The sequence below is a fragment of the Balaenoptera ricei genome, chromosome 13 (assembly GCF_028023285.1).
Source record: "Balaenoptera ricei isolate mBalRic1 chromosome 13, mBalRic1.hap2, whole genome shotgun sequence".
Classification (NCBI taxonomy): Eukaryota; Metazoa; Chordata; class Mammalia; order Artiodactyla; family Balaenopteridae; genus Balaenoptera; species Balaenoptera ricei.
This window is the reverse complement of record NC_082651.1, coordinates 7,042,526-7,068,126: the sequence shown is the minus strand read 5'-3', so window position 1 is coordinate 7,068,126 and position 25,601 is coordinate 7,042,526. Positions and strand designations below refer to the sequence as shown.

Below are 25,601 nucleotides of genomic sequence, written 5' to 3'. Positions count from 1 at the left end.
AACAAAGAGAAGCCATCACAATGAGAAGCCTGCGCACCGCAACGAAGAGTAGCCGCTGCTCGCCGCAACTAGAGAAAGCCCGCACGCAGCAACGAAGACCCAACACAGCCAAAAGTAAAAATAAATAAATAAATAAATTTATTAAAACAAAAAACTAAAGATAGAGCTACCATACAATCCAGCAATCCCACTCCTGGGCATATATCCAGAGAAAAACATAATCCAAAAACATACATGCACCCCTATGTTCATAGCAGCACTATTTACAATAGCCAAGACATGGAAACAATCTCAGCATCCATCAACAGATGAATGGATAAAGAAGGTGTGGTGTATATACACAATGGAATACTACTAAGCCATAAAAAAGAATGAAATGTTGCCATTTGCAGCAACATGGGTGGACCTAGAGGTTATCATTCTAAGTGAAATAAGTCAGAGAAAGACAAATATCATATGTTAACACATATGTGGAATCTAAAAAAATGATACAAATGAACTTATTTACAAAACAGAAACAGACTCACAGACATTGAAAACAAACTTACAGTTACCAAAAGGGGAAGAGGGGGGATAAATTAGGAATTTGGGATTAGTAGATACACACTACTATGTATAAAACAGATAACCAACAAGGACCTATTGTATAGCACAGGGAACTATATTCAATATCTTGTAATAACCTATAATGGAAAAGAATCTGAAAAAGAATATATATATATGTATTAACTGAATTACTCTGCTGTACACCTGAATCCCTGTAAATCAACTATACTTCAATTTTTTTAAAAAGGCATAAACCTGGATAATTAACCTCCACCTACGTGAACATGTTGTAAAGTCAGAAGTGAAAGCAGGATAAGAACATGGAGCAGAGAATTTCACACTCCCTGAATTTCCTTCTTATTTTTTAAATGCAGATCACTCCCCAGCCCAGGGCCACTCGGGCATGCAAGGTTCTAGCAGATGTCAGAGAAGTGAGGGACGGCGACAGCTTCAGTCATGGAAGTCAGCGTGACCTGAGGATGAGGACACACCCAGACCCGCAAGTCCAGCAGGGAAGGAGGGCTCTGGACACCACGTGAGTCAGGACGCTTCCACTCTGACACTCTGCCTTCATCCACTGACCGCTAAGGAGTCAATTAGTAAAAAGTCACTGTGTTCTGAAACCCAGCTGCATCAGTCACTCTCCCATCTTCTAAAATGGAAGGGACTGAACGGGATGTTTGCTAAGATCCCCTCCAGATGGTTTCTTTTGTCAAAGAAGCCATGCTCTGTGCAGAAGTGAGGCAACCCGTAAGATACTAGAGAAAAGTCTGATTCCCAGCTTTCAAACTTTATGTTTTTGTTTAGGTCATATTTATTCTGAAGCATGTCAAATAAAAAAACAAATCGGGATTTGTAAGGTAAGGAGAGACTTTATGCAAAAGGATTATTACAAGAGGGAGAAAAGGGGCGATATTTTTCCTCCCAGTTTTATTGAGATATAACTGACATAAAGCACTGTATAAACTTAAGGTGCACAGCAATAATGATTTGACTGACATACGTCATGAAATGATGATCACAATGAGTTTAGCGAGCATCCTTCATCTCAGACACAAAATTAAAGAAATAGAAAAAAAATTTTTTTTCCTTTTAATGAGAGAACTCAGGATTTACTGTCTTAAAAACTTTCATCTATTTATATATTTTTTATACATTTCATATATTATCATATATGATGATAATATATTTCATATATATTTCATATATAACATGCAGCAATGTTAATTATATTTATCACGTTGTACATTACATCCCTAGTACTTATTTATCTTATAACTGGAAGTTTGTACTTTTTGACCCCCTTCATCCAATTCCCTCTCCTCTCCACCTCCCCCCACCTTCAATAACCACAAATCTGGTCTCTTTTTCTATGAGTTTGTTTGTTTTTGAAGTACAACTGACCTACAACACTGTTAGTTCCTGTCACACAACATAGTGATTTGCTATTTCTGTATGGTTCAGAAAAGGGATTACTGCAACAGAGAGAACTCAGACCGTGGGGTCTTCAACAATCTCCCCAGTTTAAAAGCATTTTACAAAAATGAATTTTGACCTTCCAATTCACTAAGTCTGAAAGTTAGACTCAGCACTTGCCTGCTTTTTAAGTAACTATAAGCACCATCGCTGGTGCAAGAACACCTTCAGTGAGTTTAATTATTTGAGCATAAGCAAAATTACTTTACTGAAAACAGTAAGAGCCTGGTGATGGAAACATCCTAATAGAAAAGAAACGCCAACCGCGGTCCCCCTCCGTAACTTCCAAGTGTAAATCCACGTGGAAAATGCCAGCCAGTGTTGTTCTGAGGAATCCCAAGCAACCAAAAACAAGTGTGACCACTCATACTGAGTGACCTTAGGAAGTGCTCACAAAAACATTCTAACTTTCCTCCTGCAGGGCTGCCTTCCAGACTTTCCCTGAAGTGCACAGCAAGTTCTGTTCTTGAAAAAGGATCTGGCTGGCACTTCCTTTGCTGCCCTGGCACAAAGGTCACCAAGACACTAATCTGATCCACCCTGGAACATTTCCTCCCGTAATAAAACTCTCTCTCCAAAGACAAAGCAAACAGTGATGCAGAAAACAAGAAACTAAAACACCAGCCACGGTCAAGGGCAGAGATAAGGGAGGACACAGCAGAAAGAACAGTCTGACAGAACGTTCTGTAAGAACCCACACCTGGGCCACCAGGGAGGTCCCCCTGACGCAAGATGTGTCCCTGGCAAGTCATGAGGAAACTGTACGTTGCTTCTTCCCTCTCCAGGGCCAATAATTACTTACACGTTGCTGAGAGGCTCAGACGAGGAAAGTACACGAAAGGAAGGGATTTTTTAAACTGGAAAGCATAACTCCTGTGATTCTCACTTTTTAAAAAACATACCCCACATGTTGTTAGCAAAACTATCACAGCTTCCTTCAACGACCCTTGAAATTTCAAAATCATGTTTTTTCATTTTCCAAATCTAAAATATTAACGAAGTTTTATTCGAACTACACACACACCTGCTCCCAAGATGCAGATGTGCTTCTGCCCGTCCAGGCTGTATCTCCCCCTGGTCTGCAGGAGATCCTCACTCCGCCGCCGGGGAGGGCTGTCACGGCATCGCTCTCACCTGCCACCATTTGGCTCCTTTTGTTTTTCCATTTTCCTGCTCTCCCTCATCTCACTCAAGACCAGACACAGACCTTGCTAGGAACACTCAATCCTTGCATGACACTGTCATAAACAGTCACAAAACTAGCCGGGCACTCTGGAGTCCAAACGCAGTCCATAAGGACATGAGCATTATTAAAAGGCCACCTGGATAAAGATTTTATGAGCTTGGGCTTCCCTGGTGGCGCAGTGGTTAAGAATCCGCCTGCCAAGGCAGGGGACACAGCTTTGAGCCCTGGTCTGGGAAGATCCCACATGCCGCGGAGCAACTAAGCCCGTGCGCCACAACTACTGAGCCTGTGCTCTAGAGCCCGCGAGCCACAACTACTGAGGCCGCATGCCACAACTACTGAAGCCCGCGTGCCTAGAGCCCGTGCTCTGCAACAAGAGAAGCCACCGCAATGAGAAGCCCGCGCACTGCAACGAGGAGTAGCCCCCGCTCACCACAACCAGAGAAAGGCCGCGTGAAGCAATGAAGACCCAACGCAGCCAAAAATAAATAAATAAATATATTTAAAAAAAAAAAAAATATATATATATATATGCTTCTTTAAAAAAAAAAAAAGACTTTTTGAGCTTCTCCTGAAGCTTCTGCTCTCTTGGCCATGTTCTTCGCAGGACACCACCCTGGTTGCCTCTAAGCATGGCAAGTCCTCTGTCTGTAACCAGAAAAGACAGCCCACCCCCCATCTCAATGAACTGACATGAAAAGGACTCAAATTACTGCATGATCAATTCAACTCCTGCAATAGTCCAGGCAGATAATCCAGAGTCTTGCCTGGGTATTTTCTGCTTCCTAAAAGCAGGCAAAGAAAAAACAACTATCTCACTGTTTGGGGCCACGGTCAAGAATAAAATGTATGTGTGGATAACACAGCAATAGCTCTGAGAATCCGCTACCAACAGGAACACGAAATAACACATCAGTAACTCGCAGCGTGGCACGGTCTGGACTCGACTGCAGGACAAAGCACGGCTGAGGCCACCAGACACGGAGACACGGCGACACTGTCCTGTTCCTCCAGGGCCCCAAAGAGCTCTCCGCAGCCTAGGCGTCAACTCAGTCAAAGGCCGACCCCCCTGCAGGCTGGAGCCCCGCCCCTGCTCTCCTCTCCCTGCTCTTTCCCCCTCCCCTCCTGTCCCTGACTAGGGGCTGACTCCCAGGAGTCTCCTTTCCTGGTTCTACACACCGTGCGCTTGGTTTCTACTCATGCACCAATCACTGCATAGCTGATTTCAAAAAGAAAGCAGACACACATTATTCAGCCTTAAAAGGAAAGAAATTCTGACACACGCCATGACATGGATGAACCTTTTTTTTTTTTGAACTTTTTAATCATTTGCATATTATTTCCTAATTTGTCTCCAGCTTCTGACATGGATGAACCTTGAGGACATTATGCTAAGTGAAATAAGCCAGCCACAAGAGGACAAACGCTGCAAGATTCCACTTACAGGAGGCTCTTAAGGTCATCAAAGTCAGAGAGACAGGAAGCAGAGGGCGTTTTTCAGGGTCTGGGGGAGGGAGGAATGGGGAGTTAGTGTTTAACGGGTACAGAGTTTCCATTTGTGAAGGTGAAAATTCTAGAGATGGATGGTGGCGATGGTAGCACAACAGTGTGAATGTGCTTAATGCCTCTGAACAGTACACTTAAAAATGGTTAAGCTGGCCTATTCACAATAGCCAAGACACAGAAGCAACCTAAGTGTCCATCGACAGATGAATGGATAAAGAAGATGTGGTATATTTATACAATGGAAGATTACTCAACCATAAAAAAAATTGCAATAGTGCCATTTGCAGCAACATGGATGGACCTAGAGATTATCATACTAAGTGAGGTAAGCCAGAGAAAGACAAATATCATATAGTGCTTGTATGTGGAATCTAAAAAAATGATAAAAATGAACTTATTTACAAAACAGAAGCAGACTCACAAACACAGAGAACAGACTTGTGGTTGCCAAGGGCGAGGAGGGTAGAGGAGGGATGGATCAGGAGTTTGGGATTAGCAGATAAACAACAAGGTTCTACTGTATAACACAGGGACTTACATTCAATATCCTATAATAAACCGTAATGGAAAAGAAAAAGAAAAAAGAAAGAAAAAAATGGTTAAGCTGGTCAATCTTATATTTCACCACAATAAAAAAGAATTTTATTTTTTTTAAAGAAAGCAAGTAAGACCCCGGTTTTGCAAGTTCTTCTACCCTTCAGTGGTCCTGGTGGCTGGTTACAGAGCTCAGACTCAGACCCTGCACAGCCCTGGGCTATCCTTGGCCCTGGCTTCTCAGAAAGGGCCCGTGAAGTCTTATCTGTGATTACACGCACCACCTTCCTTCCCCTTCTTACAAACAGGAGTCTTGACTGCTGAGCCCTTGACCTTCTCTTGCATACTTTACCCCTCATTCACCCACCGCTATTTACTGAGCTGACCACACTCCAGGCTCTGCCCTGGGCAGTGGAGGGTCAGTAGTGAGCACGACTCTGAGAAAACTCTGATTTTCATGAGGCAGGCAAGCATTCAAATAAAAGGGAAACCTTCAAACGGCTTCCTCTGTTCTGGCCCTTGAGTCCTTCCAGTACTCAGCTCTACTAATGTTTCCCTTTTATAAAGCCTTGGGATTCTTTGGTCCATGTAAGTTAACAAAATACTAGTAATAGCAACTTCTCTCTCCTTCCCACCACAGCCACCCACAGATCTCTGCTGCCAAATAATAATCACGTTCACCCACGAAATTATCTCCCCAGCTCTTCCACCTCTGCTTAAAAAGAAACAGAAAAAGTTATCATGGAAATTCTCCCCATACTGCCGTGTGAGCAGCCAGAGACAAGTGAAAATATAAATCATTCCCGTGGGCCACCCTTCCTGTTCCTACCACGTCCTGGTGCCGCCCAGGGCCTTCCTACAGCTCCTGTTTGTGCTTTATCTGAGACGCGAAACCCTGGGCAGGGAGCCTTTCTCAATGCTCAAGACACAATAAAATATTAAATGTGGTGAGTCAATATCACTGTGCAAGATGCCCAAGTGACTCCCAGAAGAGGGCTAAGTACCTAAATCAATACCACAAGCCTGAGACACAAATCCCCTTCCCATCCTCTCTTCCCTAACCCAAGAAAAGAGGCACTGGAACGAACAATTGCCTACTCGGACCTTCTGTGGGCAAGAGGACAGAGGAAAATGAAGTATCTGCAGATCTGCCATGGGTCAGGTCCAAGGCAAACACCTACTCAAGTGGAAACCAAAGGAAGCAGATCTTTTTAATTTATTTTCTAAGTGGAGTCTAGTTGACTTACAATGTTGTGCTAATTTCAAGTATACAGCAAAGTGATCCAGTTATACATATATGTATGTATCTATTCTTTTCAGATTCTTTTCCCTTATAGGTTATTACAAGATACTGAATATAGTTCCCTGTGCTTTACAGTAGGTCCTTGTTGATTATCTATTTTATATATAGTAGTGTGTATATGTTAATCCCAAACTCCCAATTTATCCCACCCACACCCCCTTTCCCCTTTGGTAACCATAAGTTTGTTTTCTATGTCTGTGAGTCTATTTGTATTTTGTAAATAAGTTCATTTGTATCATTTTTTTAGATTCCACATGTAAGCGATATCATATATTTGTCTTTGTCTGGCTTACTGCATTTAGTATGATAATCTCTAGGTCCATCCATGTTGCTGCAAGTGGCTTTATTTCATTCTTTTTATGGTTCAAGGAAGCAGATCTTGGTTCAACAGAAAGAATGGTCCAGGAATTATATCTGCTGAGAACAACTACACTGCTGGGGGTAGTGGGGATTCAGTGTAAGCTGCTGCAGCCTTTACGGCAGGCAGTTGGGCAATATACATATCAATGGTCTTATAAATGTACATCCATTGGATGCAACAATTCCTTATTACAGGCACACCCCAGAGATACCGTGGGCTGGGTTCAGACTGCTGCAATAAAGCAGATATCACAATAAAGTGAGTCCAACGAATTTTTTGATCTTCTGGGGCCTATAAAAGTTATGTTTACACTATCCTATAGTCTGTTAAGTGCGCAATAGCACTATGTCTAAATAAACAATGGATATTGGTTCAAGATGGCAGAGTAGGACATGTGCTCACTCCCTCTTGCAAGAGCACCGTAATCACAACTAACTGCTGAACAATCATCAACAGGAAGACACTGGAACTCACCAAAAAAGATATGCCACATCCAAAGACAAAGGAGAAGCCGCAGTGAGATGGTAGGAGAGGCGCAATCACGATAAAACAAATCCCATAACCGCTAGGTGGGTGACTCACAAACTGGAGAACAATTATACCACAGAAGTCCACCCACTGGAGTGAAGGTTCTGAGCCTCATGTCAGGCTTCCCAACCCGGGGGTCTGGCAATGGGAGGAGGAATTCCCAGAGAACCAGACTTTGAAGGCTAGTGGGATTTGACTGCAGGACTTCGACAGGACTGGGGGAAACAGAGACTCCACTCTTGGAGGGCACACACAAAGTAGTGTGCGCATCGGGACCCAGGGGAAGAAGCAGTGACCCCCAGGGGAGACTGAACCAGACGTACCTGCTAGTGTAGGAGGGTCTCCTGCAGAGGCAGGGGGGCAGCTGTGGCTCACTGCGGGGACAAGGACACTGGCAGCAGAAGTTCTGGGAAGTACTCCTTGGTGTGAGCCCTCCCAGAGTCGACATTAGCCCCACCAAAGAGCCTGTAGGCTCCAGTGCTGTCACCTCAGGCCAAACAACCAACAGGGAGGGAACTCAGCCCCACCCATCAGCAGACAAGCCTATTAAAGTTTTACTGAACTCTGCCCACCAGAGCAACACCCAGCTCTACCCACCACCAGTCCCTCCCATCAGGAAGCTTGCACAAGCCTCTTAGATAGCCTCATCCACCAGAGGACAGACAGCAGAAGCAAGAAGAACTATAATCCTGCAGCTTGTGGAAGGAAAACCACATTCACAGAAAGATAGACAAAATGTAAAGGCAGAGGACTATGTACCAGATGAAGGAACAAGATAAAACACCAGAAAAACAACTAAATGAACTAGAGATAGGCAACCTTCCAGAAAAAGAATTCAGAATAATGATAGTGAAGATGATCCAGGACCTCAGAAAAAGAATGGAGGCAAAGATCGAGAAGACGCAAGAAATGTTTAACAAAGACCTAGAAGAATTAAAGAACAAACAGAGATGAACAATACAATAACTGAAATGAAAAATACACTAGAAGGAATCAATAGCAGAATAACTGAGGCAGAAGAATGGATAAGTGACCTGGAAGACAGAATGGTGGAAATCACTGCCGTGGAACAAAATAAAGAAAAAAGAAATGAAGACAGCCTAAGAGACCTCTGGGACAACATTAAATACAACAACATTCGCATTACAGGGGTCCCAGAAGGAGAAGAGATAGGGAAAGGACCCAAGAAAATATCTGAAGAGATTACAGTGGAAAACGTCCCTAACATGGGAAAGGAAATAGCCACCCAAGTCCAGGAAGCACAGAGAGTCCCATACAGGATAAACCCAAGGAGAAACACACCGAGACACATAGTAACCAAACTGACAAAAATTAAAGACAAAGAAAAATTATTGAAAGCAGCAAGGGAAAAATGACAAATAACATACAAGGGAACTCCTATAAGGTTAACAGCTGATTTCTCAGCAGAAACTCTACAAACCAGAAGGGAGTGGTACGATATATTTAAAGTGATGAAAGGGAAGAACCTACAACCAAGATGACTCTACCCGGCAAGGACCTCATTCAGATTCAATGGAGAAATCAAAAGCTTTACAGACAAGCAAAAGCTAAGAGAATTCAGCACCACCAAACCAGCTCTACAACAAATGCTAAAGGAACTTCTCTAAGTGGGAAACACAACAGAAGAAAAGGACCTACAAAAACAAACCCAAAACAATTAAGAAAATGGTAATAGTAAGATACATATCGATAATTACCTTAAATGTAAATGGATTAAATGCTCCAACCAAAAGACAAAGGCTCGCTGAATGGATACAAAAACAAGACCCATATATATGCTATCTACAAGAGACCCACTTCAGACCTAGGGACACATACAGACTGAAAGTGAGGGGATGGAAAAAGATATTCCATGCAAATGGAAATCAAAAGAAAGCTGGAGTAGCAATACTCATATCAGATAAAATAGACTTTAAAATAAAGAATGTTACAAGAGGCAAGGAAGGACACTACATAATGATCAAGAGATCAATCCAAGAAAAAGAAAAAACAGTTATAAATATATATGCATCCAACATAGGAACACCTCAATACATAAGGCAAATGCTAACAGCTATAAAAGAGGAAATCGACAGTAACATAATAATAGAAAGGGATTTTAACACCTCACTTACACCAATGGACAGATCAACCAGACAGAAAATTAATAAGGAAACACAAGCTTTAAATGACACAACACACCAGATAGATTTAATTGATATTTACAGGACATTCCATCCAAAAACAGCAGATTTCTTCTCAAGTGCACACAGAACATTCTCCAGGATAGGTCACATCTTGGGTCACAAATCAAGCCTCAGTAATTTTAAGAAAATTGAAATCATATCAAGCATCTTTCCCAACCACAACGCTATGAGATTAGAAATCAATTACAGGGGAAAAAACGTAAAAAAAACAAACACATGGAAGCTAAACAATATGTTACTAAATAACCAAGAGATCGCTGAAGAAATCAAAGAGGAAATCAGAAAATACCTAGAGACAAATGACAAAGAAAATACTATGATCCATAACCTATGGGATGCAGCAAAAGCAATTCTAAGCAGGAAGCTTATAGCAATACAATCCTACCTCAAGAAACAAGAAAAATCTCAAACAATCTAACCTTAGACCTAAAGGAACTAGAAAAAGAACAACAAACAAAACCCAAAGTTAGTAGAAGGAAAGAAACCATAAAGATCAGAGCAGAAATAAATGAAATAGAAACAAAGAAACAACAGTAAAGATCAATAAAACTAAAAGCTGGTTCTTTGAGAAGATAAACAAAATTGATAAACCTTTAGCCAGACTCATCAACAAAAAGAGGTAGAGGACTCAAATCAATAAAATTAGAAATGAAAAAGGAGAAGTTACAACAGACACTGCAGAAATACAAAGCATCCTAAGAGACTACTACAAGCAACTCTATGCCAATAAAATGGAAAACCTGGAAGAAATGGACAAATTCTTAGAAATGTATCACCTTCCAAGACTGAACCAGGAAGAAAGAGAAAATATGAACAGACCAATCACAAGTAATGAAATTGAAAATGTGATTAAAAGTCTTCCAACAAACAAAAGTCCAGGACCAGATGGCTTCACAGGTGAATTCTATCAAACATTTAGAGAAGAGCTAACACCCATCCTTCTCAAACTCTTCCAAAAAACTGCAGAGAAAGGAACACTCCCAAACTCATTCTATGAGGCCACCATCACCCTGATACCAAACCAGACAAAGATACCACAAAAAAAGAAAATTACAGACCAATATCACTGATGAATATAGATGCAAAAATCTTCAACAAAATACTAGCAAACAGAATCCAACAACACATTAAAAGGATCATACACCATGATCAAGTGGGATTTATCCCTGGGATGCAAGGATTCTTTAATATACGCAAATCAATCAATGTGATATACCATATTAACAAACTGAAGGATAAAAACCATATGGTCATCTCAATAGATGCAGAAAAAGCTTTTGACAAAATCAACACCAATTTATGATAAAAACTCTCCAGAAAGTGGGCATAGAGTGAGCCTACCTCAACATAATAAAGGCCATATATGATAAACCCACAGCAAACATCATTCTCAATGGTGAAAAACTGAAAGCATTTCCTCTAAGATCAGGAACAAGACAAGGTTGCCCACTCTCACCACTATTATTCAACATAGTTTTGGAAGTGTTAGCCACAGCAATCAGAGAAGAAAAAGAAATAAAAGGAATACAAATTGGAAAAGAAGACGTAAAACTGTCACTGTTTGCAGATGACATGATACTATACATAGATAACTCTAAAGATGCCACCAGAAAACTAATAGAGCTAATCAATGAATTTGGTAAAGTTGCAGGATACAAAATTAACGCACAGAAATCTCTTGCATACCTATACACTAACAACAGAAGATCAGAAAGAGAAATTAAGGAAACAATCCCATTCACCACTACAACAAAAAGAATAAAATACCTAGGAATAAACCTACCTAAGGAGGTAAAAGACCTGTACTCAGAAAACTATAAGACAATGATAAAAGAACTCAATGATGACACGAACAGATGGAGAGATATACCATGTTCTTGGATTGGAAGAATCAATACTGTGAAAATGACTATACTACCCAAAGCAATCTACAGATTCAATGCAATCCCTATCAAATTACCAATGGCATTTTTTACAGAACTAGAACAAAAAATCTTAAAATTTGTATGGAGACACAAAAGACCGTGAAATAGCCAAAGCAATCTTGAGGGAAAGAAAGGGAGCTAGAGGAATCAGACTCCCTGACTTCAGACTATACTACAAAGCCTACAACAGAAATATAATAGAAATAATACTACAACAGAAATATAGATCAGTGAAACAGGATAGAAAGCCCAGAGATAAACCCACGCACCTACGGTCAACTAATCTACGACAAAGGAGGCAAGGATATACAATGGAGAAAAGACAGTCTCTTCAATAAGTGGTGCTGGGAAAACTGGACAGCTACATGTAAAAGAATGAAATTAGAACACTCCCTAACACCATACACAAAAATAAACTCAAAATGGATTAAAGATCGAGGGACTTCCTGGATGGCGAAGTGGTTAAGAATCCACCTGCCAATGCAGGGGACACGGGTTTGAGCCCTGGTCCGGGAAGATCCCACATGCTGTGGAGCAACTAAGCCCATGCACCACAACTACTGAGCCTGTGCTCTAGAGCCTGCAAGCCACAGCTACTGAGCCTGCGTGTCACAACTGCTGAAGCCCACGTACCTAGAGCCCATGCTCCGCAACAAGAGAAGCCACCGCAATGAGAAGCCTGTGCAATGCAATGAAGAGTAGCCGCCGTTCGCCGCAACTAGAGAAAGCCCGCGCGCAGCAACAAAGACCCAATGCAGCCAAAATAAATAAATAAGTTTATTTTTTTTAAGTGGATTAAAGACCTAAATGTAAGACCAGACACTATAAAACTCTTAGGAAAATATAGGGAGAACGCTCTTTGACATAAATCACAGCAAGATCTTTTTTGACCCACCTCCTAGAGTAATGGAAATAGAAACAAAAATAAACAAATGGGACCTAATGAAACTTAAAAGCATTTGCACAGCAAAGGAAACTATAAACAAGATGAAACGACAACCCTCAGAATGGGAGAAAATATTTGCAAATGAGTTAACAGACAAAGGATTAATCTCCAAAACATATAAACAGCTCATGCAGCTCAATATTAAAGAAACAAACACCCCAATCCAAAAATGGGCAGAAGACCTAAATAGACATTTCTCCAAAGAAGACATACAGATGACCGAGAGGCACATGAAAAGCTGCTCAACATCACTAATTATTAGAGAAATGTAAATCAAAACTACAATAAGGTATCACCTTACACCAGTTAGAATGGGCATCATCAGAAAATCTACCAACAACAAATGCTGGAGAGGGTGTGGAGAAAAGGGAAGCCTCCTGCACTGTTGGTGGGAATGTAAAGTGATACAGACACTATGGAGAACAGTATGGAGGTTCCTTAAAACACTAAAAACAGAATTACCATATGACCCAGCAATCCCACTACTGGGCATATACCCAGAGAAAACCATAATTCAAAAAGATACATGCACCCCAATGTTCATTGCAGCACTATTTACACTAGCCACGTCATGGGAGCAACCTAAATGCCCATCGACAGATGAATGGATAAAGAAGATGTGGTACATATATACAATGGAATATTACTCAGCCATAAAAAGGAATGAAATTGGGTTATTTGTAGAGACGTGGATGAACCTAGAGACTGTCATACAGAGTGAAGTAAGTCAGAAAGAGAAAAACAAATATCGTGTATTAATGCATATATGTGGAATCTAGAAAAATGGTACAGATGAAACTGTTTGCAAGGCAGAAGTAGAGAAACAGATGTAGAGAACAAACATTTGGACGCCAAGCGGGTGAAGAGGGTGGATGAATTGGGAGATGGGATTGACATATATACACTAATATGTATAAAATAGATAAGTAATTTAAAAAGAAGACCTATTTAAGTAATAGAAGACATGAAGAGATGAAAAAATAAACTAACAAACAAACAATGTACATGCCTTAATTTAAAAAAACACCTTATTGCTACAAAAAAGGTAACCATCATCGGAACCTTCAGCAAGTCAGTAATCTTTTTAATCACAGTCACATCAAAGATCACTGATCACAGATCACTGTAACAAATAAAGAAAAGCTTGAAATACTGAGGGAATGACCAAAAAGTAACACAGAGACACAAAGTGAACAAATGCTGTTGGAAAAATGGCACCGATTTGCTCAATGTAGGGTTGGCCACAAACCTGGGACTGGTAATAAAAAAAATGCAACATCTGCGAAGCACAATAAAGTGCAATAAAATGAGGTGTGCTTGTACGTGTTCCTCCAGGGTCCTGGCCTCTCTCGCTTTCCTAACCCTGTTCCACCTGTACTTGCCATCTCCAGATGGCCATCTGACTCCCCACGGCCCTGGAAGGTCAGGTAGAGGGAGATGCCCCCTGACACACTCACCCAGGACTCCCTGGCACCAAGCATGAGTCGGGTATGAGGCAGGCATCAAATATTTCAAATGAGTGGACTTTGGGGATTGCAAGCATCCTGAAATATTTAAGTATCGGATGTTCATTTAGGCTTATAAAATACTTAAAAATCAGAGCCTATTAAGTATCTAATAAAGGGCGGGATGAGTAAATCGGGCTACAGCCGTAAGACTGAATGCTGTGTAGCTATCAAACATGACACCGCGTCTCCATGGAGCCTGGACTGGTTCCTGTGGACCTGCTGGGCTATGTGGACTCAGGACCCGAGCAGGCTTGTATACTAACTCCCCCCACTGCCGACTCCCCAGAAGCCCATCTAGCGAGGAGACAAAAATCCAAATATTCTCATCAAAAGCCTCAAATCCAGAGCGAGCCCACCTCCCTTGCCTGGGGCAGAGGAGAGAAGAGGAATCCGGGGAGAAACTGGAGAGAAGACAGGGTCCTGCCCCTCCCATCCCACGTCCCAGCCAGCAGCATGCCAGCCCTGCCTGCTCTGTCCCAAAAATACACGTCAAAAAGCCACACACACTATATTAACGCAAATAATACAGTGACGGTCTGGGGAACCATGTCCAAGCGTGAGCAAGATGGGGAGAAACAGCACAGCCACCAAGCAAAACACTCCAAAGGGATGAAGAGAAGAGAATGAGGTGCTTGCTCCAAAGACAGAGATGCCATCCTGGAGGAAAATGAGGAGGAGGAAATGCCCACAAAGGGTTCATGCTCCCAAACGATTCAACGGAAACGTGAGTTCAATAGAACAAGAGCTCAAAGATGAGACGGTGGAATTACAGAGATGAAACGGGAGACTGGAGACCTAAGAAAGTGAACTGAAGATCAAAACCACATGACAGCAAAATTAGTAGATCAGTTAAAGGCAGCAGAGTCTGGAATATACTGCTGAAAATGGAATTAACTTAGAGGAGAGGGTTATACAACCAGCATGGAAAGTGTAGCTGAAAACGGCAGGTCAAGAAAAACAGTCTTCCTGAAACACTACTACATTTACTGTACCTAAAAGAAATACTGCCTTACATACATTCCTTTTTCTGCGTCTTCCCTAAACAGTTGCCTTTTAGTGCTGTAACAGAGAAATCCTATAGCATAACCAGTAATGCACATATGAAGGCAAAAGGAATACTGTCAAAGGGGTGTACACTTGTACAGTCAATTCTTTTATTAAAGATCTACGCATTTTTACGAAAAAAGAAAAACAGAAATTAAAAACAGACAACAGCTGTCTAACATAAAGTGTCCTTGAAGTGAGGCATCCAATCAACAGAACATAAAATGCATTTTTTAAAATGTAATACGTACACAGAATGATATAAGAACGTTTCCTTAAATGATTAAAGAAATCAATCTGGGGCTTCCCTGGTGGTGCAGTGGTTAAGAATCCGCCTGCCAATGCAGGGGACACGGGTTCGAGCCCTGGTCTGGGAAGATCCCCCGTGCCGCAGAGCAACTAAGCCCGTTCACCACAGCTACTGAGCCTGCGCTCTAGAGCCCGTGAGCCACAACTACCAAGCCCGTGTGCCACAACTACTGAAGCCCGCGCGCCTAGAGCCCATGGTCCACAACAAGAGAAGCCACCGCAGTGAGAAGCCCGCGCACCACAAAGAAGAGAAGCCCCTGCTCGCCGCAACTAGAGAAAGCCCGCGCGCAGCAACAAAGACCCAACACAGCCCCTCCCCCCCCCAAAAAAAAGAGAAACCAATCTGCGTGCTGGAAGAGCACGTGGAGTTCCAGAAGAATGTAACACGGTATGCTCAAGGGAGTGACAGGTTATAACCAAGTTCCTAAAGGGACGAATGCTACTGAACTTCAGTGATAAAAAAGTTATCCCCACAAAAAGCACACCACCCACAATGGCGGGGGCAGGAATCAGACCAGCCTGAGATTTCTCCCTTTGCCACTTAAATACTGAAAGACCCCGAAGTGATGGCCACCAAGCTCCAGAGTCTGGCCACAGCCCCTCATACCCAGCCAAGGTGTTATTCGAGTCCAAAAGCAAGGCACAAACACTTGCAAATGTGAGACGTTATTAGGAGAAGAAAACAGGAATATAGCCAATTAAGACAGGAACCAAAATAAAAGACTCTGTGTTGGGAAAGCCGTACCTGATGGAAGCATTAAATTAATTTACATAGAGAACTGAGCCAAATAATGGCAGAGAGTGTGGTTACAGAAGAGAATGGAAATTACAATGTACAATGAATAGTAAGACTTTTAAAAATGAGAGCCTGATGGACATATATACACTACCAAAAGTAAAATCGATAGCTAGTGGGAAGCAGCTGCATAGCACAGGGAGATCAGCTCGGTGCTTTGTGTCCACCTAGAGGGGAGGGATAGGGAGGGTGGGAGGGAGACGCAAGAGGGAGGGGACATAGGGATATATGTATATGTATAGCTGATTCATTTTGTTATAAAGCAGAAGCTAACACACCATTGTAAAGCAATTATACTCCAGTAAAGATGTTAAAAAAAAAAAAACGAGAGCGTGGAGAAGCAGGGGAGGGATGAGAATGCTGGCATCCCTGTCCTTCAGGAGGGGAGTCAGGGAACACGGCCAGAACGGAAATACTGTCTTCAAAAGCCACAATTCGGACCTTTTCATGCTTTTAAACATCTCTCCCCTTGACCTTAAATGAACCTTTTAGAAAGTAAGTGCTCGGTGTTTATTTGAAGTTTAACAGCTCTTTCGTTTCACTTCAGCATCTTTCCTTATATTGAAATCCACGAAAAACAATATTTTTATTATAAACTAGCACTGTCAGACAAGCTGCATTTTTACAAAGCACGTCTATCCTTCTTCACAACTATCCCTGGACTTGTCTAAACGCATTAGAAAGTTCTGTGGGAATTCCCTGGCGGTCCAGTGGTTAGGACTCAACGCTTTCACTGCCGTGGTCCCAGGTGCAATCCCTGGTCAGGGAACTAATATCTCCAAGCCGTGCAGTGTGGCCAAAAAAATACAAAAAAAAAGAAAGTTGTCTGGATGATGTGACCCCAGTGTCACTGCAGGTACCCTTGGGTGCCTAGGATGTGGGGCGAGATATATTTTCTTCTCTGTACTTTCCAGTATTAACTGATTATATTGAGCACGCATCATTTCATCACTTAATGCAAATAGAGAATAATTTGTTCAAAAAAAACAAAACAAAACAGACTGGAAAAAACATGCCAAGATGTGAACAGTTGTTAGTAATGGTGGGTATGGACGACAATTTTCTTATTTATACTTTCCTGTATTTTTTCCAGGAAGAAAAAAAAAAAGTCATCCAACGTTGTTCAAGAATGTGAGGTGACAATGAAAGTTTATGGTAGTTAGTAAAATGTTAAGAGGAAAAAAACACAACTAAAAACCTCTGTGGAGAGGCACATATGCAGACACAAGAGTGATTAGCACCAGATAAAAGGTTATAGGTGATTTCTTTCTCCTCCTTTCTTACCTATTTTCTAATTTCTGGAGGGTGAACATTTATTACTTGTGTAATTTAAAAGACACATCTTGGTTTTTCTTTAAATATACATTATTTTGTTTTATTTTTATTTATTTATTTAATTTATTTATTTTTGGCTGCATCGGGTCTTCGTTGCTGTGCACAGGCTTTCTCTAATTGCGGCACGCAGGCTTCTCACTGCGGTGGCTTCTCTTGTTGCAGAGCACGGACTCTAGGCGCACGGGCTTCAGTAGTTGTGTCATACAGGCTCAGTAGCTGTGGCTCACGGGCTCTAGCGCTCAGGCTCAGTCGTTGTGGCGCACGGGCTTAGTTGCTCTGCGGCATGTGGGATCTTCCCGGACCAGGGCTCGAACCCGCGTCCCCTGCATTGGCAGGCAGATTCTTAACCACTGCGCCACCAGGGAAGTCCCTTGGTTTTGTTTTTTAATAGAAGGGGCTTCTCAGGGTGCAACGATTCCCAGCCCCAGAGGAGCTGGAGTGACGAGGCAGAGTATTGGACAGTGCGTGCAGGAGGAACTGAAGCTCAGCTGGAGAGGATGCGAAGGTGATTTCTAAATTCCCGTAGGGCTCAGCCGTCCAGTGATTCAGTGCACACGTGGAACAAGGGTGAAGGCTGGCCTAAGACAGACCCAGCCCCAGACATCTCCCCTGCCCTGTTACGGTATACGCACACGGCCCGGACTCGTGTGTTATGTCAGACATAAGATGAAGAAAACGGCTGGATTCACAGCCCCCTGGACCAACACACCACTTGAAAGCCTGGATACCCAAGCTTAGAGCCTCTACACGCTTCCAGTGGTTGGAAAAAAAAACAAAAAGAGAAAGGAAGAACAAAGAGCTCACGGCAGCAGATGAGGTTTTAGAAGGTGTTACCTTCCAGCGTCACGACCATGCAGATACTCATGCTCAGACCTCAAGGTGGGGAACACTCCACCTGGAACAAAACTCACCCGTGGCCACGGCCCAGTACACGTCCGATCCACTCAGTAACTCACCACATGCTATGGGAGAATACACCTGGGAGCCGGGGACCTGGAGCAGAATTCGAAACGGAGCGACCCGGGCGTTGGAATCCAGCACCGCATCCAGGGCACCCACCAGGCGACCTTCAAGAGACAAGAGGACAACGCACGTGTGAGCACAGGGACAGACAGGCCAGCAGCCCACGTGCAGCCACCCGCTCCCCGCGCACGTGCCCTGCATCTAGGCTCGGCCCCGGGCAGCAGGCCTGGTGCCCAGCTCGTGAAGCCCAGAGATCCAGCTGCCCTGTCCCGTTTCAGAGCATCTGGAACAGAGCCTGGCGTCTGCGGCCACTCAGCGCAGATCTGCAGAATCAATGAGTAAGTGAACAAGGGGCCCCCGGCAAGCCACCCAACCGAGCTGAGTCTTTGATTCCCCCAGCGGCACCGTACAGGAGGCCACAGCGTGCAGTGAATAAAGGCTAGGGACCCAGAGTCTGACGGCCTGACTTGAATTGTGGCTCCACTACTTTCCAGCTGTGTGACCTTGGGCAAGTTGTTTAACTTCTCTGTGCCCCAGTTTCCCCGTTTGTAAAATGGACTAACCACAGTGTATCTTCCTCACAAGGTAACTGTGAGAATTAAACCAGTTAATGTATGCAGCATTCAGAGGGCTCGGACTATCACCTGGCCGTGAGAAGTACTACCTAAATGTTGCCTATTATTATTATTATTATTATTATTATTATATCATCATCACAAAGGTGGAAGAATAATCCAGCAGGGAACTGTGAGAAGCAAATAAGAAAACATATTGAGGGACTTCCCAGGTGGTCCAGTGGCTAAGACTCCACGTTCCCAATGCAGGGGGCCCGCGTTCCATCCCTGGTCAGGGAACTAGATCCCACATGCATGCCGCAACTAAGAGTTTGCATGCCTCAACTAAGGAGCCTGTCTGCTGCAACAAAGACCTGGCACAGCCAAATAAATAAATAAAATAAATATTAAAAAAAAAAAAAGAAAACGTATGGAAGTCCTTCACAGACCATGAAGCACACAATGCAAAAGTTTACCATCCTGTTGTCAGGAAAAGCACCAAGAATCGACGGCAGAGGGAAAAAATGACAGCACCTGCTCCTGCCCAATCTTCTATTGCCTGGAACTCAAGACGGTTGAGAGGATTAAGACCCTCTAATTCTTACGTAACAGGCCCTGAGGAAGGGCCACAAGTTTCTGCAGAATGTCCCATAGTTTGGTTTTGTCTGATGCTTCATCATAATTAGAGCATAATTAGATTCAGGTTATACACCTTTGTAATGAGTCACAGAAGTGATGTTGTATCCCTTTTATCCCATCCTATCAGGTGCCAGGCGATTTTGTTCTGTCCCATTACTGGTAACACTCCTTTGACCAGTGGATGAAGAGTGTCTGCCAAGCTTCCGTCCTGTGCGGTATCCCCTTTCTCTTTGTCATTAACAAGCACTCCGTGGAGAATTACTTTGAAACTCTGTTCCTCATTAACTTTTCAACTTATTCATTTAGCTATATCAGTCTGGGTTCACGTTTTCCTACTTTATCCAATGGGTTTGAGGCAGGAGGGAAGGGGGCAGGGACAACCCTTAAAGAATGACACAGCCCTTGAGAAAAACCGGATACGACACAAACTGGCTGCTACCACTGTCCCCTCCCTGGCAGATGCCCTCCTCGTCCTATCCAGGCTCCAACTGCCCACGCACCCCACCCCTACACTCACCATGATCTGTCCCACTTAATGGCTTTAGGGGAAGAAGGGAGAAAGGGCGTGTGGGTTTTTAGAGCAATTATTCCTTAGGCTGCCCACAATATTTGCCTCCTTCCTGGTTGGCTGCTGACTTACGGAAAACTGAGAGGCCTGAAAGCTCTCTGCTTTCATGTAGAATCTGAGCAGAAGCTTAGGGGAGCTCTGATGAAACACACAGGTTGGGGGGAAGGGAGCAGAGGCTGGAGTTAAGGTTGCATTTGTATAAGATTGATGAAACACGTCTGCCTATCAAATATGGGGGGGTAATCAGGAGGCCAATGGAGACTAGAAAAGGACTAAAGACCCTCACCCATCCCACACATGTACACTTGGCACTCCCACCAAAACTCAGAGCTCCGTAAAATCCTGAGCAACAAAAGACGGAAGTGGGCAGGCTGGGCAGTAACTCAGAGCAGAAGCAGTCTTTTTTTTTTTTTTTTTTAATTTTATTGAAGTATAGTTGATTTATTATGTTAATTTCTGCTGTACAGCAAAGTGATTCGGTATATATATATATATAATATATTCTTTTTCATATTCTTTTCCATTACGGTTTATCACAGGATACTGAGTATAGTTCCCTGTGCTCTACCGTAGGACCTTGTTGTTTACCCATCCTGTATATAATAGTTTGCATCTGTTAACCCCAAACTCCTAATCCTCCCCGGCGCACCCTCCCCCTTGGCAACCACATATCTGTTCTCTATGTCTATGAGTTTGTTTCTGTTATGTAGATATGTTTATTCAGATTCCACACGTAAGTGACATCATATGGTATTTGTCTTTGTCTTTCTGACTTACTTTACTTAGTACTGATGCCGAAAACCTAGCCTCTGTGCACCAGTGCTGAATCGAATCTCAGAGGCAGAGTTTTGGGTGAAGTAGAAAAGAATAGCTTTATTGCTTTGCCAGACAAAGGGGGATACAGCGAGCTCGTGCCCCTTAAAGACTTTAGGGGGTAAAATTGTACATTACCACAATATCAACAGGCTATAGTGTGACAGTAGATGACATCTGAAAGAACAGCAAGACCCCATCTGAGGAGGAGCCCAAAGACAAAAGAGATCAAAACCAGGACACCTGAGGAATCTGAAACCTCAGGCATCTATAGCTGTAGCTATAGGCACTGACAGCAAACCTTAAACACAGCCCAAGTCATAGTAAGAATAACATACAATTCACAATAAAGAACCACTCTTCAGTTCTTATTACCCGACACATCATGTCTGGCTTTCAACAAAGAATACTGAAAGGCAAGAAAAAACATGATCTGAAGAGCTAGCAAGCATCAGAATGGGCATCGTACATGGCACAGATCTTGGAATTATCACACAAGGAATTTAAAATAACTGTGATTAATAGGTTAAGGGCTCCAATGAAAAGGTAGACAATATGCAAGAATAGATGGGTAATGTAGCAGAGAAATGGAGACTCTACGAACTAGTCAAAAAGAAATGCTAGAAATCAAAAACACACTAAAAGAAATGAAGACTGCATTTGGTGGGCTCATCAGTAGACTGGACACAGCCAAGATGAGCTTGAAGATAAGTAAATAGAAATCTCCCAAACTGAAATACAAAGACGAAAAAAAGATGAAAAGACAAAAAAGAGCATCCAAGAACTGTGGAGCAACTTTAAAAGGTTTAAGATATACATAAATGGAATACCAGAAGAAGAAAGAGAAAATTGTTGGAAGTTATAATGGCTGAGAATTCCCTAGAATTAATTACAGACACCAAGCCACAGATACAGGAAGCTCAGACAACATCTAACAGGTTAAGTACCAAAAAATACACACATAGGCATATCATATTCAAATTGCAGAAACCAAAGACAAAGGGAAAATCAGAAATGGAAAAAAACAGCTTACCCGTAGAGGAACGAAGAATTACAGCAGACTTCTTGTTAAAAACCATACAAGCTACCATTGCAACAAAAAGAATAAAATATCTAGGAATAAACCTACCTAAGGAGACAAAAGACCTGTATGCAGAAAATTATAGGACACTGATGAAAGAAATTAAAGATGATACAAATAGATGGAGAGATATACCATGTTCTTGGATTGGAAGAATCAACATTGTGAAAATGACTCTACTATCCAAAGCAATCTACAGATTCAATGCAATCCCTATCAAACTACCACTGGCATTTTTCACAGAACTAGAACAAAAAATTTCCAATTTGTATGGAGACACAAAAGACCCCGAATAGCCAAAGCAATCTTGAGAACAAAAAATGGAGCTGGGGGAATCAGGCTCCCTGACTTCAGACTATATTACAAAGCTACAGTAATCAAGACAGTTTGGTACTGGCACAAAAACAGAAATATAGATCAATGGAACAGGATAGAAAGCCCAGAGATAGACCCACACACATACGGTCACCTTAACTTTGATAAAGGAGGCAAGCATATACAATGGAGAAAAGACAGCCTCTTCAATAAGTGGTGCTGGGAAAACTGGACAGGTACATGTAAAAGTATGAAATTAGAACACTCCCTGACACCACACACAAAAATAAACTCAAAATGGATTAAAGACCTAAGTGTAAAGCCAGACACTATCAAACTCTTAGAGGAAAACATAGGCAGAACACTCTATGACATAAATCACAGCAAGATCCTTTTTGACCCAGCTCCTAGAGAAATGGAAATAAAAACACAAATAAACAAATGGGACCTAATGAAACTTAAAAGCTTTTGCACAGCAAAGGAAACCATAAACAAGACCAAAAGACAACCCTCAGAATGGGAGAAAATATTTGCAAATGAAGCAACTGACAAAGGAGTAATCTCCAAGATTTACAAGCAGCTCATGCAGCTCAATATCAAAAAAACAAACAACCCAATCCAAAAATGGGCAGAAGACCTAAATAGACATTTCTCCAAAGAAGATATACAGATGGTCAACAGAGACATGAAAAAATGCTCAACATCATTAATCATTAGAGAAATGCAAATCAAAACTACAATGAGATATCATATCACACCGGTCAGAATGGCCATCATCAAAAAATCTAGAAACAATAAATGCTGGAGAGGGTGTGGAGAAAAGGGAACACTCTTGCACTGTTGGTGGGAATGTAAATTGATACAGCCACTATGGAGAACAGTATGGAGGGTCCTTAAAAAACTAAAAATAGAACTACCATACGACCCAGCAATCCCACTACTGGGCATATACCCTGAGAAAACCATAATTCAAAAAGAGTCATGTACCAAAATGTTCATTGCAGCTCTATTTACAATAGCCAGGACATGGAAGCAACCTAAGTGTCCATCATCGGATGAATGGATAAAGAAGATGTGGCACATATATACAATGGAATATTACTCAGCCATAAAAAGAAATGAAATGGAGGTATTTGTAATGAGGTGGATGGAGTTAGAGTCTGTCATACAGAGTGAAGTAAGTCAGAAAGAGAAAAACAAATACAGTATGCTAACACATATATATGGAATCTAAGGAAAAAAAAAAAAAAGGTACTGAAGAACCTAGTGGCAAGATGGGAATAAAGACACAGACCTACTAAAGAATGGACTTGAGGATATGGGGAGGGGGAGGGGTGAGATGTAACAGGGTGAGAGAGTGTCATGGACATATATACACTACCAAATGTAAAATAGATAGCTAGTGGGAAGCAGCCGCATAGCACAGGGAGATCAGCTCAGTGCTTTGTGACCGCCTGGGGGGGTGGGATGGGGAGGGTGGGAGGGAGGGAGATGCAGGAGGGAGGAGATATGGGAACGTGTGTATATGTGTAGCTGATTCACTTTGTTATAAAGCAGAAACTAACACACCATTGTGAAGCAATTATACTTCAATAAAGATGTTTAAAAAAAAAAAAAACCATACAAGCAAGAGTGTGGAATGAAATATTTAAAGCATTGAAAGAAAAAACACCAGCCTAGAATTCTATATCCAGTGAAATTATTCATCAAAAGTAAAGGAGAAATAAAGAATTTTTTAAGCAAACAAAAACTGAAAAAATACATTTCCAGTAGACCTAACCAGTAATAAATGTTAAAAGAAGTTCTTCAGAGAGAAATAAAAATGATACGTCAGAACTAAGACCTACATAAAGAAAGCAAGTGGTGTGCTGGAGTAGAAATAAAAGCAAAATAAAATATTTTATTTTTCTTATTTGTAATTAATCTAAAAGGTAACTTTTAAAGTAATAATAGTGAAAATGCATTGGGTGATCACAGCACATGGAAGAAGTGAATAGCAGGAATGTCAAAGGATCAGAGGGAAGACCTGAAAACACTCTGTTATAAGACAGTGCTATTTTTTTTTTTTAATATTTATTTATTTATTTGGTTGTACTGGGTCTTAGTTGCGGCACATTGGCTCCGTAGTTGCGGCAGGTGGGCTCCTTATTTGTGGCATGCATGTGGGATCTAGTTCCCCGACCAGGAATGGAACCCGGGCCCCCTGCACTGGGAGCGCTGAGTCCCAACCACTGCGCCACCAGGGAAGTCCCAAGACAGTGCTATTTGAAGGCAGACTTAGATTAGTTTGAAATGTATATTGCAAACTCTAGGGCAACTCCTACAAAATTTTTTTAAAGAAGTATAATTGATATCCTAAGAGGAGAGAAAATGGAATCATAAAATATTCCATTGAAACCAAACAAGGCAGAAAGAGACTTTTTTTAATGTAATGAAACCAAATATGGTGGACATTAATCCAACTACAGTTCACCCTTGAACAACACAGATTTGAACTGCACAGGTCCACATAATACATGGATATTTTTCAATAGTACATACTACAGTGCTGCATGATCCATGGTTGTTGAATCCCTGGTTGGTCGAATCCATGGATACGAAGGAACCACAGAGCTGGAGGAATCATGGTATTTGGAGCGCTAACTATAAGTTATACACAGATTTTTGACTGCATAGAGGGTCAGGACCCCTAACGCCTGCATTGTTCAAGGGTCAACTATATATTATAATCACTTTCAATGTGAATGGTCTAAACACACTATGAAAAGATTGAGATTTCAGAGTGGATTAAAAAAAAAAATTTTTTTTAAATCTCAGTTGTATGCTCTCCCCAAGAAACCCACTTTATTAAGAGTCAGATTAAAGGAAAAGGGATTGGGGTGGGGAGGGGGAGGCACAGTAAAGAAATGGAGAAAAATATACCATGCTACCATTAATGAAAAGAAAGATGGAGTAGCTATATTAATTTTAAGACAGAGTAGACTTCAGAACAAGAAAAATAAAGGGGGGCATTACATAATGATAAAGGGGTAAATTGTGCAAGAAGACATAGCAATCCTTGTGTGCATCTAACAGAGCATCAAAATACATGTAGCAAAAACTGATAGAACTGTAAGGAGAAATAGATTAATATACTACCATAGTTGGGGATTTCAATA

General features: G+C 41.9%; 1 protein-coding gene across 8 annotated transcripts in view; it reads right to left on the bottom strand.

Moving 5' to 3' along the window:
* Window positions 1-25,601, bottom strand: part of TBC1D8 (TBC1 domain family member 8) — a 173,865-nt gene that overhangs the window by 67,261 nt on the left and 81,003 nt on the right. For 7 of the 8 annotated variants that reach the window (XR_009506582.1, XR_009506583.1, XM_059943359.1 and 4 more), the window contains one exon: window positions 18,422-18,577. Coding sequence is in view for 6 of the 8 variants with exons in the window: in XM_059943359.1 (XP_059799342.1) it covers window positions 18,422-18,577 (156 nt within the window). In the remaining 2 variants the exon portion in view is untranslated. The remainder of the gene's footprint in view (window positions 1-18,421; window positions 18,578-25,601) is intronic. The other variant, XM_059943360.1, reaches the window with a different exon arrangement.